General features: G+C 44.5%; 1 protein-coding gene across 2 annotated transcripts; it reads left to right on the top strand.

Moving 5' to 3' along the window:
• The first annotated feature begins 6,293 nt into the window (after positions 1-6,293).
• prox3 (prospero homeobox 3) lies at positions 6,294-11,718 on the top strand. Of its 2 annotated transcripts, none has more exons than XM_048236904.1 (5): positions 6,294-6,610; positions 7,816-9,523; positions 9,834-9,944; positions 10,482-10,682; positions 10,876-11,718. In XM_048236904.1, coding segments are annotated over exons 1-5 (2,211 nt in total). In that variant the 5' UTR covers positions 6,294-6,608; the 3' UTR covers positions 11,065-11,718. The 2 variants fall into 2 exon arrangements, with proteins under 2 accessions (XP_048092861.1, XP_048092862.1); XM_048236905.1 differs by having other exon boundaries at positions 6,295-6,610; positions 9,834-9,941.
• The last annotated feature ends 458 nt before the right edge of the window (positions 11,719-12,176 follow it).

The following is a 12,176-nucleotide window of genomic DNA, read 5'->3' as shown; positions in this document are numbered from 1 at the left end:
TGTTTGTGAGAGAGAGAGAGAGGGAGATGGAAAGAGTGTGGCCACAGGAAGATAAAAGAGTTTGGAAACTGAAAGGGTTGTGTGAGTGTGTGTGAGTGTGTGTGTGTGTGTGTGTGTGTGTGGTTTTGCTGCGTGGGCGTATGTGTGTATTTTTCAACCAGAGAGATGGAGAGTGTGAGACAAAGAGAGAGGGAGGTGGTGGAGGGAGAGTGTTATGGTATTAGCATGCTGAGAGTGTCAGTGCTCAGTGTCCCTCTATCACTCCCTCTCCATCCCTCGTTCCCCCCTCTCTCACTCCCTCTCATCCCTCGTTCCCCCCTCTCACTCCCTCTCCATCCCTCCTATCTCTCCCTCTCGTCGGTGTCCATGGCAATTATGCCATCAAAACACTCCAGTCAAAGAGGATAATTGCAACCTGAGTGCTGTAGAGTGTGTGTGTGTGTGTGTGTGTGTCTGCGTGTCTGCAAGTGAACAGAGAGGGAGAGCACATCATCATATGTATGATGTTGTTAAGGTTCTCCAGACCTGTGTGACAGTCATTTTGGTCAGAGTTCAAAGAAGCTGTTTGCTCTACTGAGAGTGCTCCAGGATCCTCCCTGATAAACCTGCGTGCCACACATCCTTTCTCTCTCTGTCTCTCTCTCTCTCTCTCTCTCTCCCTCTCATTCTTTCCCTGTCTGTCCATCTGCCTCCCTTACACAGTCTTTTCATTTGGAAATGCATAAACACAAGACAGCTGTATTAGTCACATGACATCCATCTAGCCATCTAATATAACACACACCCAAAGGGACACCTTTCTTGTAGCAGCAAACAAAACATCTATAATACATTTATGTGCATAGAACACTGCCTTATGGAGTCATAGAACACTGCCTTACGAAGTCACACCCATAGATATAGACAATCTGTGAGAAAAAAATCACTCAACTAATTGCAACAGAAATTATTTTTGTTGTATTCAGTTCATGAAACCTTCCCATATCACATACCAGAAGCCCATAAAAATCCAAGTGGTGGAACATTGTCAAAATTGGAATTATTTGTGCATAGGTCAATGGCCAAAAGCTGCACCTTTGGCAGCTTTACTGAACTTTCATAGTACAGGGGATATGTGAAAATTAGGTCAAATTATTTCATAAAGGCATGCAACTTATACAACCATTATCAAAAACCCTAATTGTCACCTTGGCAACAATTCAATGTTACAGTATAACTGAATTAAGCCTATATTTGGATCATATCTGCTGAACCAAACATGGTATCTAAGAACAAGTGATGTCTACTCCCAAGGATGGATAGTATTTATGATACATGTATTACATATTTCAAATACAAAATAGTATTTTGTAATTTGTATTTGATTGGGTTGAAGAAAATGGCTTTGTATTTTGTTTCAAAATACTTTATAGGTGTGCATTTTTGCAGATATTGGCAATATATTGGCAAATATTTTTGGTAAAAATCAATACTTTTGGTGATGTGATGACATCATAAAAGTGCAAAACAACGAATGTTCTGACTGGTCCTGACTTGAGTGCCCGCACTTGTGATCAGAATATTGAGATTCAGGAAGACGATCCAGTGCAAGATGAGTGACATAATTCACCCGGCCCACACACACACACACCAACCTCAAATTCCTTCAGAATTTTAATCATCAGTTTCTTGAGAACTTTAACTTTTGCTCAACAAGTTGCCTCATGTATCATCCATATCTATGCCCATTGGCATCAATATAGCCCAATTAAGCGCTTACACAGTAGCCTACCTAAAAAAACAACTAAAAGGGTCATGATCCTACCTGATCAACAGCTTTAAACAGGGCAATATCATTCTGCATTGACAATGTCAGAGACTTCATTCTCTGTATTATATGTCAGTGTACCATGAGTTTGAAGTCGTTATTTTAATAGAACTGCATTGGGTTGCTTTAAGCCCACATTCTCAGTAGGTTTGGTGGTTAGTTTGTACCACTTGACAAGTTCAGTTGTGACTTCTTGAGCTTTCTTTACTTTGAGCCAGCGAGCTACCACTGTTCATTGACCCTCAGTCCTGAATGTGCTTGTCCGAATGCTTGTGCAACTGTCAGACATGTAGCAAACTACCGGTCCCTACGTACCACCGGTGATGGTCTCTCTTCTTGTCATTGCACACTTGCCAATGTTGCACCAATGTTGTTGGTTCTATTGCCATGATATTCCTATATCACTGCAGACTTATCAAACTCTGCTTGTGCTATACTGTTGACTTACTAAGTGGATGTGAATGACAACCAGGGTCGGTTCTAGCCTACTACATTTGGGTGGGCTGGAAGAAAGTTTGGATGGGCAACATAGCAAAGCGGTCATATTGGATCAAAATTGACATAAACACAAACACAAATAAATCAGTATCACCTAGCTCAAGTTGTTGCAGCCAACAGCCAGGAATGGGCAGTATTTCTGATACATGTATTTAAAATAAGTATTTCAAATACAAAATAGTATTTTGTCATTTGTATTTTTGTTTTGTCTTTGTTTTTTGTATAAATACTTTATAGGTGTCTACTTTTGGTGATGTGGTGACATCATAAAAGTGCAAAACAATCAATATAGCCTCTGACTGGTGCTGACTGAAATTTGCCCAGACTTGTTGTGATCATAATATTGAGATTCAGGAAGATGATTCAATGCAAGATAAGCAACTTGTAGGTTGCTCACATACCCACAATACACTCCCTCTCAAACCAACCTCAAGTTTCTTGAAAACTTTAGTCATCTAATAGGAACACATGGAACCGGTTATGTGGTTGGGTTGCAACATTGCTCAATCTGGACATGCATTGACAATGTCAGAGACGTGTCTCCACTTTGTATCGCTTGACAAGTTCAGTTGTAACTTTTAGAGTTTATCTCTGATACAGTATTTAGACGATGAGATGTAACAGGCTGTTTGCAGTTTATGCCATGTCTCGTAGGCAGAGAAAAGCTGTTGCTCTCAAACACTGTCCACTTAATCAACAGAGTTAGTGTACTGATGAAGGAATAGATTAAATAGGCATGGAATGTTGCAAAGGGTCCGTGTACTTTTGCGTTCATTCATTATTCTATTTGGGTAGGGAAATGGAAAATGGAAAAACAAGTGGATGATGTCGTATTATGACCTAGGATTACAACCGTTGCCTTAATGAATGGATAATGTGAAATGCAAAATGCAATAAAGAAAAAAAATGTCATTCTAACATGCTATCTGGACAGTGGAAACAAGACTGTTTTTTTGCTCATTCTTTTTTTGGGGGGGGTCATTATTCCATAACGGTGTAATTGCAGTTGCCATTTTTTGTCTTTTAGCTAGTTTATAGGTAACTGCATCCACATGCAGTAGCTATGAAATGAATGCATTACCATGCTGCATTGATATGGTCCCCAGTGATGTGAGCTAGAAGCACACATGTCCATAGATTCTACATAGATTCATCATTTGGTGACTTGACAGCACCATTCTTTCTTGAAGAGTTAGGTGAACAGAATCTGACTGTCTTATTATATTAGGCCATCTAAACTTGCACCTAGATAATCTAGAAAACCATTATACCAAGGAACTAATTGCATCATTTGATACCTTTTACTAACAAAGCACATACTGGGGCCAACAGACTCTCTTGGGCATACCCTCAACCTTATCATGACAAAGGCTCTCAATGTCTCTACAGCCGTTACAGACTTGGCCTTATCTGATCCTTTCTTAGTGGTCTTTGATGTGTGTATGTCCCCACACATCCATTTTTATCTATAATGATAAGAAAGAGAATCATAAATGATCACACAGTGCTCTCTTTAAGCAAGCACGTTTACAGACCTCAAGTCAACGGTCAGACTCAGCAGATGATTTAATGGATAGAGTTCATTCAAAAATGGCAAATTATGGATGACATTACTCCATTCAAATTCAACACAGTCACTCACTGGCAAATAGAGAGCACCATGGAAACAAAATCCAGCTGTTAAAAAGATCCTAAAAAGAGAGTGTAGGAAGTCTAAAAGAAAATGTCACACATACAAATTTAAGATCCTTTATGAAATCCATCAAAAGATGCTCCACTCACATAACCCTGAAATATGCAGTAAGACAGTCTTTCTTCTCTAACGTTACCATCAGTAGAAGTATAAATAACACTTGTGTGCTATTTTCAGTTAACAATTTTCCCCTCACAATTAGTAACTTCTCATCTATTAAATGCAATGAGTTTGCATCTTTTTAAAATCAGACTGAACATATCTTATCAACCCAACATCTAGAACCTGCATCTATAAAGAGAGGGAACTAAATTATGAGACATGCTGTGATGCACAACTTCTGGACCTCTAAGGTCACAGGGGAAATATTTGTTGTTGGTATCATGGTAGCAGCTAATAATTGCTATGTGGATCAAAATTGGAACCAAATTGCAGATGACATAAAAAATATCCCAACTATTTGTCAGTTTAAATCTACTTAAAACCAAACTGTTCTCAGATGCTTTCTGCTAACTGATCAAATGTACATCCTTTTAATCAGATGCACTCTGTCTTTTTATATTCTACAGTGTTTTATGCACTTTACTTTTTTGTTTACAATTGCCCTTTTATGTTTTTATTTACTATTCTTTGCTTTTGTTTATGTAAAGCACATTGAATTGCCCCTGTGTGTGAAATGCACTATAAATAAACTTGCCTTGCCTTTTTCTGCCATTCTCTTCTCTTCACCCTTTCCCTCAATCACTTTTAATCTCTATAGTTCTCTGCCTCCCTTTCTCTGACTGTCACCTTGCCCAAGGCTGTATGAGTTGCCTGCTCTCGCTCTCTCTCACACACACTCTCTCTTTCTCTCCCTCCCTCCCTGACACACATACACACACACACACACACACACACACACACACACACACACACACACTTTCTCTAACATGAAATCAATGGGCAAACACTTTTGCTGCCCATCGATCCCTTCAACTGTCTCTCCCTCTCTCTCTCTGGCCATTTCTATCCCCCCTTTTATCCTCCTCCTCCCCTACTGTTCTGTCCTTCCCTCTTGGGGGCCACATTTTTATTCCAGCCACATTTTGAATCGCTCAAATATGCTAAATCGTTACACATATAAATGAGACGATTTGTGAAATGTGAAAGTATCATCAGCCTGGAGCTCCATCACACCATGCCAAGGCAACTCAGGCAGATAACTTTGGACACTGAAATCTCATGAAAGCCAATGAAGGATGTAGCATTTAGTTATTTGCTTCACATAATTAGACCTTTATATTCTTAACCGATCCTCAGCTGCTGATCATCTATATCTATGCTGTATATCTATGTTGCTTTTATGAAGGTTCCCAGTTAGGGAGTAGCTTGTAGGCGTCACCTGCACATCGGCTACTTAGTGGTTTTGCTATATGTTGAATTAGAGAACGGGCTACATCCCCAAAATTAACTGAAGTTCCTTTTAACAGTTTCCCTTTACACGAATGAGTGACAACTGGATGGGGAGAGTTACATTTGTATAAGAGGGACAGGCAACATTTTGCAGTGACCGTTCAACCTTCAGACAGTCTCTGTCCATTTACATGTTTGTTTATCCAGATTCCCAGTTGTCAGCCCTCTGTCGCTTTATTAAACAGGCTTTGTTACATCTCTTGTTTCCATAACAACGACGACCTCTTGGCTATCGCAGGTTGGTTGTTTTCCGAGGGGGTAGCTGTTTCAGCGAAGTGGGGGAGAGAGTGAGGTATTGTGCCAGCGCGAGAGAGGGCATTGTGGAGTGGGAGATGGGGCATGCGCGTGCACACGCACGCGCGACGGATGCGCACGGTGCTGAAATTAAAATATCCTGGGTAGGGTCCTATGCCACCTTCAGCTCGCAGGAAGAGCACGTTTACATGAGATCGCATAAACAATTATGACGAAATGTTATCCCCCTGTATTTAGGCCTGTTGAGGGGGAAAGCAAATTATAATTTTGCACAAACATTTTAGTCTTCTCACCTGGCTCACCCCCGCCTAGTTTATGAGGTGGACAGCGGGAGCGTTAAGCGAAATTGGTCTGTTTCCTAAATGCACTGCCAGCGGGGCCACGAAGCGTCCGCTTCGGGCGATTCACTATGACCGGCCGCGCTGTGACGGAGCGGCAGTGGCAAAGCACATTTTTATGAAGTTGATTCTGATTGGAGGAGGCTTCACATTGCCGGGTTGTTACCCCACGTGGAGCGTGTGTGTGTGTGTGTGTGTGAGCGTTATGTGCGTGTGTGTGTGTGTGTGTGTGTGTGTGTTCGTGTTCGGAGGGAGGGTGTTCCTGTGATGTACGGTGTGGGATGGGGCCACACTCAGATACAGACATCCCTTGTCCGCACCTCTACGCATGTTCTCGCCCACTTTGCAGTTACAACGCGATAGTAAACGAGGATGGGAGATGGATAACGAGAGATAGGACAGATAGCAATAACAGGAAACTCGACAGCGCTTTCCGTGTTGATGACCACCAGGGAGAGGAACCAACAGCTAGAGGGTCAGGGTGACAGTACAGGTTAGAAGACTATAAAGCTCATTTAGCTACGCTTTGGATTGTCGGACTTATTGTCGGATTGCTATAGACCACATGTGAGTTTCAAAAATCTACTTTCTAGTTTCTGTGAAGGTTATTTAGCGTTGTTTTGTCTTTGCGCTTAAAACGGGGTTATCTGTCTCTGGCTATCTATCCATCTGCGACATAGGCTGCGCTTTCATTTTATGAATACCCTTGCGTCAGGCATCGGAGTTCCGTCGCAGATGTGACAGCGAGTGAGGAAACATAGGCTAATCTGTTCAAGACAACTTTGTGGTAGCACCTTCCCATGAAAAAAAAATAGTTTAAACTTTTCATATCTCAATTGTATTTTTTATATGGTCGATCGTAATGCGCGTGCATCTGATTATTTTTTTACGTCCGACATTGCTGGTAATCTACTCGTAATCGCACGCCATCTGTGTTGTATTAAATGAGAAGAAGATGATGTTTGAATAATTTATATTAATCTATTTTGGGGGAGGATTATTGAGTTCATTTTGTAACGAAATAATCCCATATGTCTAAATCTCCTCTTTTGCTGAAGTGCCAAAAGAACACACCGTGATTATCTGTGAAGCATTTAACTTACAGCCTGTTTTTTTTTTTTTATCATTTTTGCCTTGTTGAAGTCTATCTGCCTCTGTGTCTGTCCGTCTGTAGTCACCCAGCCATCCTCACCCATTCATGTATCTGAATGACCTACTCAGCCACTCAGCTGTTTGTTTGCATGCAGATGCACAACAGTGTTTAATCGCTGAACTGCTGTTCCTTTTTTCATGGCTGCGCATTTCAGTACTTTTTATCGCCACTTCAGCGATCGGATCATATCATATGGTCACTGCAAATCTGTCGGCTACTTTCATCGGAACGAGTGCAGTGCATACAAACAGTTGTACACTAGTGGTCTGTGTTCTGGGAATACAATAATCTCATTAAAAATATTAACTCTCCTTCCCTCCCTCCATCTGTGTATGTGTGTGTGTGTGTGTGTATGTGTGTGTGTGTGTATGTGTGTGTGTGTGTATGTGTGTGTGTGTGTGTGTGTGTGAGAGAGAGAGGGGGGAGCAGGGGGAGAAGGTGATAAAATAAACAATCTGAATAAACAGTGGACACAGCTGTCTACACTCTGATAACAGGAAAAAAAGATAGAAAGAGGAGATGAGCTTGATAATGCTGAAAAGGTTAGGACAGTGAACTTGAACATGCCTCATGCCATTATTGTCTGTTTTCAACCGTGAAACACAATGTACTTCCCCAGGAATTTGAGAAGTGGAGGGGCAATGGATTCCCCTTCTGATCTGTTCTGTCAGCAGTCGTCCCCGATGTGCCCTTTCGGCCTCTACCGCAGTCCGTCGGGCAGCGCTCCGTCAGCACCTCGCTACCCGGGAGGCAGCCCGCCGACCTACCCCCTCATGTCCCCTCTGCTGCACCCCAGCAGCGCCTCCCAGAGCTGGGGTGGCTACCGGCAGCGGCCGGGCCTCTTCCAGGCTCCGTCCCTGGAGCAGGAGCTGGAGGACGACGGCATGGACGAGCCGGAGCACGAGGACGAGCTGCTGGTCAGGGGCCCGGCGGCGGCGGCCATGGCAGGGGGGCCCACCCTGCTCTCGCACCTCTTCCCCGGGGGGGCGAGGAGAGGGGTGGCCTCGGAGCCGGAAGAGTGGAGCCAGGACGTCCTCCAGGTGAAGAGGCTGCGGATGGAGAGCAGCGGCGTGGGCAAGAGGGACGGAGAGGCGCACGAGGGAGAGGATGAGAGGAGAGGGAGAGCGAGGAACGCGCCGCAGCAGCGGCCGGACGAGGACGAGGGGCGAAGCGGCGGGCCGATGCCGAGGAAAGGCAGCCGAGAGGGGAGGAAGAGGCAGCGGCAGGAGCTGAAGCTTCAGCTGCAGGAGACCAGAGAGAAGCTTCTGGAACTTCAGAAGAGGGTGTGGAAAGCGTACGACAAGCAGCAGACGCAGGAGGACCAAAGGAGAGATAAGGGAAAGGGCGAAGGAGAAAAGGGGAGGATGGAGGCAGAGGAGATGGAGGAGATGTTTTTTGAAGAGGGAGAAGGGGATGATCATTTGTTTAACTCAGAGGACCTTCTTCCCCAAGGCCATCTCTCCTCCAAGAAAAATGCCCAGCAAAATGTGAATGGGACTGGAGATCTCTCCCCAGATGAAACGATGGACTTGGACGTGGATTTGGAGCAGGGCCTGGACAGAGGGAGCGTGTGGGTCGGCTGTGGTTTGATCCACGGGGAGTGGGAAGGTCCGAGCGGCGGGCAGAAGTTTGCCCAGGCCCTCAAACAGGAGCTGGGCAGTGCCGTGGCGCGAGTCATCGACCGGGTGATCCGCCTGTACGCCGACGGCGAAAACTCTGCCCCGGCCGGCCTGGCCGCGCTGGTCGTCCACGACCAGCGCAACGGCGGGCTTGGCTCAGGGTTGCGGAACGCAGACGACGACCAGCGGAGGCCGAGCGGAGTGACCGCGGCTCAAGCTCTCGAGCAGGCCGAGGCCTCCTCGCTGGTCCCCATCAGCAGGCACCAGGAGAAGCGGACCAACGGCTACTCGGGCCTCCCGCCCAGCGGTCACCGAGGACCGCCCCAGTCCAGCCCCAACCTGCCCCACCTCTCTCAGGCCCCCGCCCTCCCAGCTCTACTGCCCCCTCCTCCACGCTCCAAAGACCACTTCCTGTCCTCCTTCCCCTCCGCGCCCCCGGCCGTGCCCTTACCTCTCCTCCACTATACCATGCAGCACCTGTTCGCCCGCTCCCTGTCCAACCTGCCACTGCACAAGGACTCCCTCCCGCCCGAACCCTTCCTGGACTTCCGCTCGCACGGCCCCTCGTTCCCCCCACTGCCGCTGGGGCTGGGGCAGCTTGAGCCCCCTCTCTCCTCCTCCGGCCGCGGGCGAGACGGTGGGATAAGGGGAGGCGGAGGAGGAATGGGAGGGATGGACGGTGGTGACCTCTACCTCGGTGCTGCATCCATATCCTTTTTCGGAAGCGGTTGGGATGGGGTGGGAGGAGACACTGGGATGTACTGATGCATTGAGCGAGGGCTTATTATGATTATAGGATTGGGAGCAAACCGCTTGCCAAACACTAGTCAGAACTCTTTTGTGGAGCTGGCTGGTTTAATCTAGGATCTGGTCCTCCTCAGCCATTGAATAACCAAATTCACCATTAGGCGAAATGCCACGATCATGCTAGATCCAAAATGTTTGTGTCTATGTTAGTAATTGTACTTCTTTCATGAATGCAACTTGCCTGTCTTTGAAAGTCCTTGACTGTCTCCACTCTCAAGAGGGTCTGTCCCCGTGCCACCTGAAGAAAGCGAAGCTTATGTTCTTCTACGCACGTTACCCTAGCTCCAACACACTCAAAACCTACTTTCCAGATGTCAAGGTAGTAAGTTACCTCATGCGAACGCTGCACAGTTTACATACTACGGATAGAAGCTGCCTCTATCGATTTATTAATATCTATTAATGACTGATACACTGGCATGATCTGGCCTACGTGCTGCAAATTAACTTTGAACGAATACACAGCAGCAAGTTTTCTTTTGAACATTTCATAACATGTTTTTTTTATTATGACTGAGCAACATGACAAAACAACATGATCTCTCAGATTTACTATCACAACAAACTTCTCAGATTTAGCTCTGTGATGTTAAATCCATGATCATCTCCCTTTTAGTTTCAAAATGCCACTTTAATAAACCAATACCTATGGGATAACACCTCACATATATAATATATCATGATAAGTGAATTTTGGTCAGTAAGAGGTTAGAAAAATGTAAAATACATATTGAGATAAATTAGTGAATGTTTTTAAATCACAACAAATTTGTCTTACACACCTTTAACACTTTATAATAATGAATAATACTGCCACGTCTCTTTCGAAACTGACCTGTTGTTTTCTTCCTTTTTCCAGTTCAACCGCTGCGTCACCTCCCAGCTCATCAAATGGTTCAGTAACTTCCGGGAGTTCTTCTACATCCAGATGGAGCGCTTCGCCCGCCAGGCGGTCAGAGATGGTGTGGTAGCACCCAGGGAGGGGGGCCTGCGTTTGGGCCGCAACTCCGAGCTCTTCCGCATCCTCAACATGCACTACAACAAGAGCAATGACTATCAGGTATGTGCTTATATGTGAGTGTGTGCAAATTATTACTGAAAATTATTTTGTACTACAGCCAAGGCAACTTTTTACTACAGTTTACTACAGTGTCAAATAACTAGATAAACCCAACTGCTTTTTACTGGTTATAGGTGAGTCAGTATTTAATGTTCAAATTCATGTTCAACGTCATATTCCCATTCATCCACAGGTCCCCGAGCGGTTTGTGGAGGTGTCAGAGCTGGCTCTGAGGGAGTTCTTCAGCGCCATCCAGGGTGGACGTGACACTGACCCCTGCTGGAAGAAATCCATCTATAAGATCATCTGTAAACTGGACAGCCCCATTCCTGACAGCTTCCGCCTGCCTGGCTGCCCAGTAGACACACATCGATCGGTGTGAGGCGTGGGAATGTACACAAACCACGCCTGGCCATGTTAAACGACACACTTGTTTTCTAGGAACAAAAACACTATCGCTCATTCTCTTGAATCATGACACACACACACATATACACACATTGTACAGGCATGCACAGACCTACACACGTACACCTTTTGTCAGATTACATTTTGACTCAGTATCTCTCCAAAATAAGCTTCCGACCATCTTAAATATAAATGAACAAACAAAAAGGAGCTTTATCCTGAAGTCAGTGAAACTTTTTTCCATTTAGCCCTGCTATAAGAACTACAAATGGGGCCCAAGTATTGAATGTTGAGCTATGGTGTTGCTATAATGGTCTTTTATTCATTATGTTGAGTGTTGTGGTCCTCAAAATTTGAGCTTGCACTTTCTATACCTTCAGTGGAAGGAGGGGAAGGAAGTTGTTGTACATGCTGTTTTGCATCACGTCAGCAAAAGATGCCTGTCTGATAGTTTGTATATATTAAGGGCAGTTTGTGATTTGGCAGGCTTTGTATGTTTCAAAAAAGCACATTTTGTCATATTTGTCAAAAAATGTTTGGGTGTTTCTATTCCAAGTTTTTGAGCCTTGATTTATTTCTGTGAACTTTGATGTGATATGTCTGTGTATTAAACATACATTTTAAAGTGTATGGCTTTTATGAAAATTTTTGTGTGCAATCATGTAACCTAATACTCCTTTTAAGGTAGAATTTAATGTAGTCATTTATTTCAATTTATTTTCACACTTAAATATTTATATGACCATGTAGGCGTAAGCATGTAGCCTCTTATAATGTCAGTACAGCCAATAACTTATCCACAACCACAGGTCATAAATAATAGGTTATTCATGGTCTTACTTTAATGGAACATGATCTCAAGTTTCACTATGACTAATGAGACTAGACCCCTTATGAATAAACTCCTTATGGTGATCAGTAAAGAGAAGCCAAATCAGGGCACCTGACACAGCTATAATCCGTGACAGGGGCAGAGTGAACTAAGTCTAACCACCTGACAGTGAACACGAGTTGACAGTGCATAGCCTATATCAGATGTCAGCTGAATGACCAGCCTCACATTGAGGCAGCCCAAAGTCTGATAAA

Source organism: Alosa alosa, chromosome 24, assembly GCF_017589495.1.
Source record: "Alosa alosa isolate M-15738 ecotype Scorff River chromosome 24, AALO_Geno_1.1, whole genome shotgun sequence".
Classification (NCBI taxonomy): Eukaryota; Metazoa; Chordata; class Actinopteri; order Clupeiformes; family Clupeidae; genus Alosa; species Alosa alosa.
Note: the sequence above shows the minus strand (reverse complement) of the source record. Positions and strands in the feature narration are given on the sequence as shown.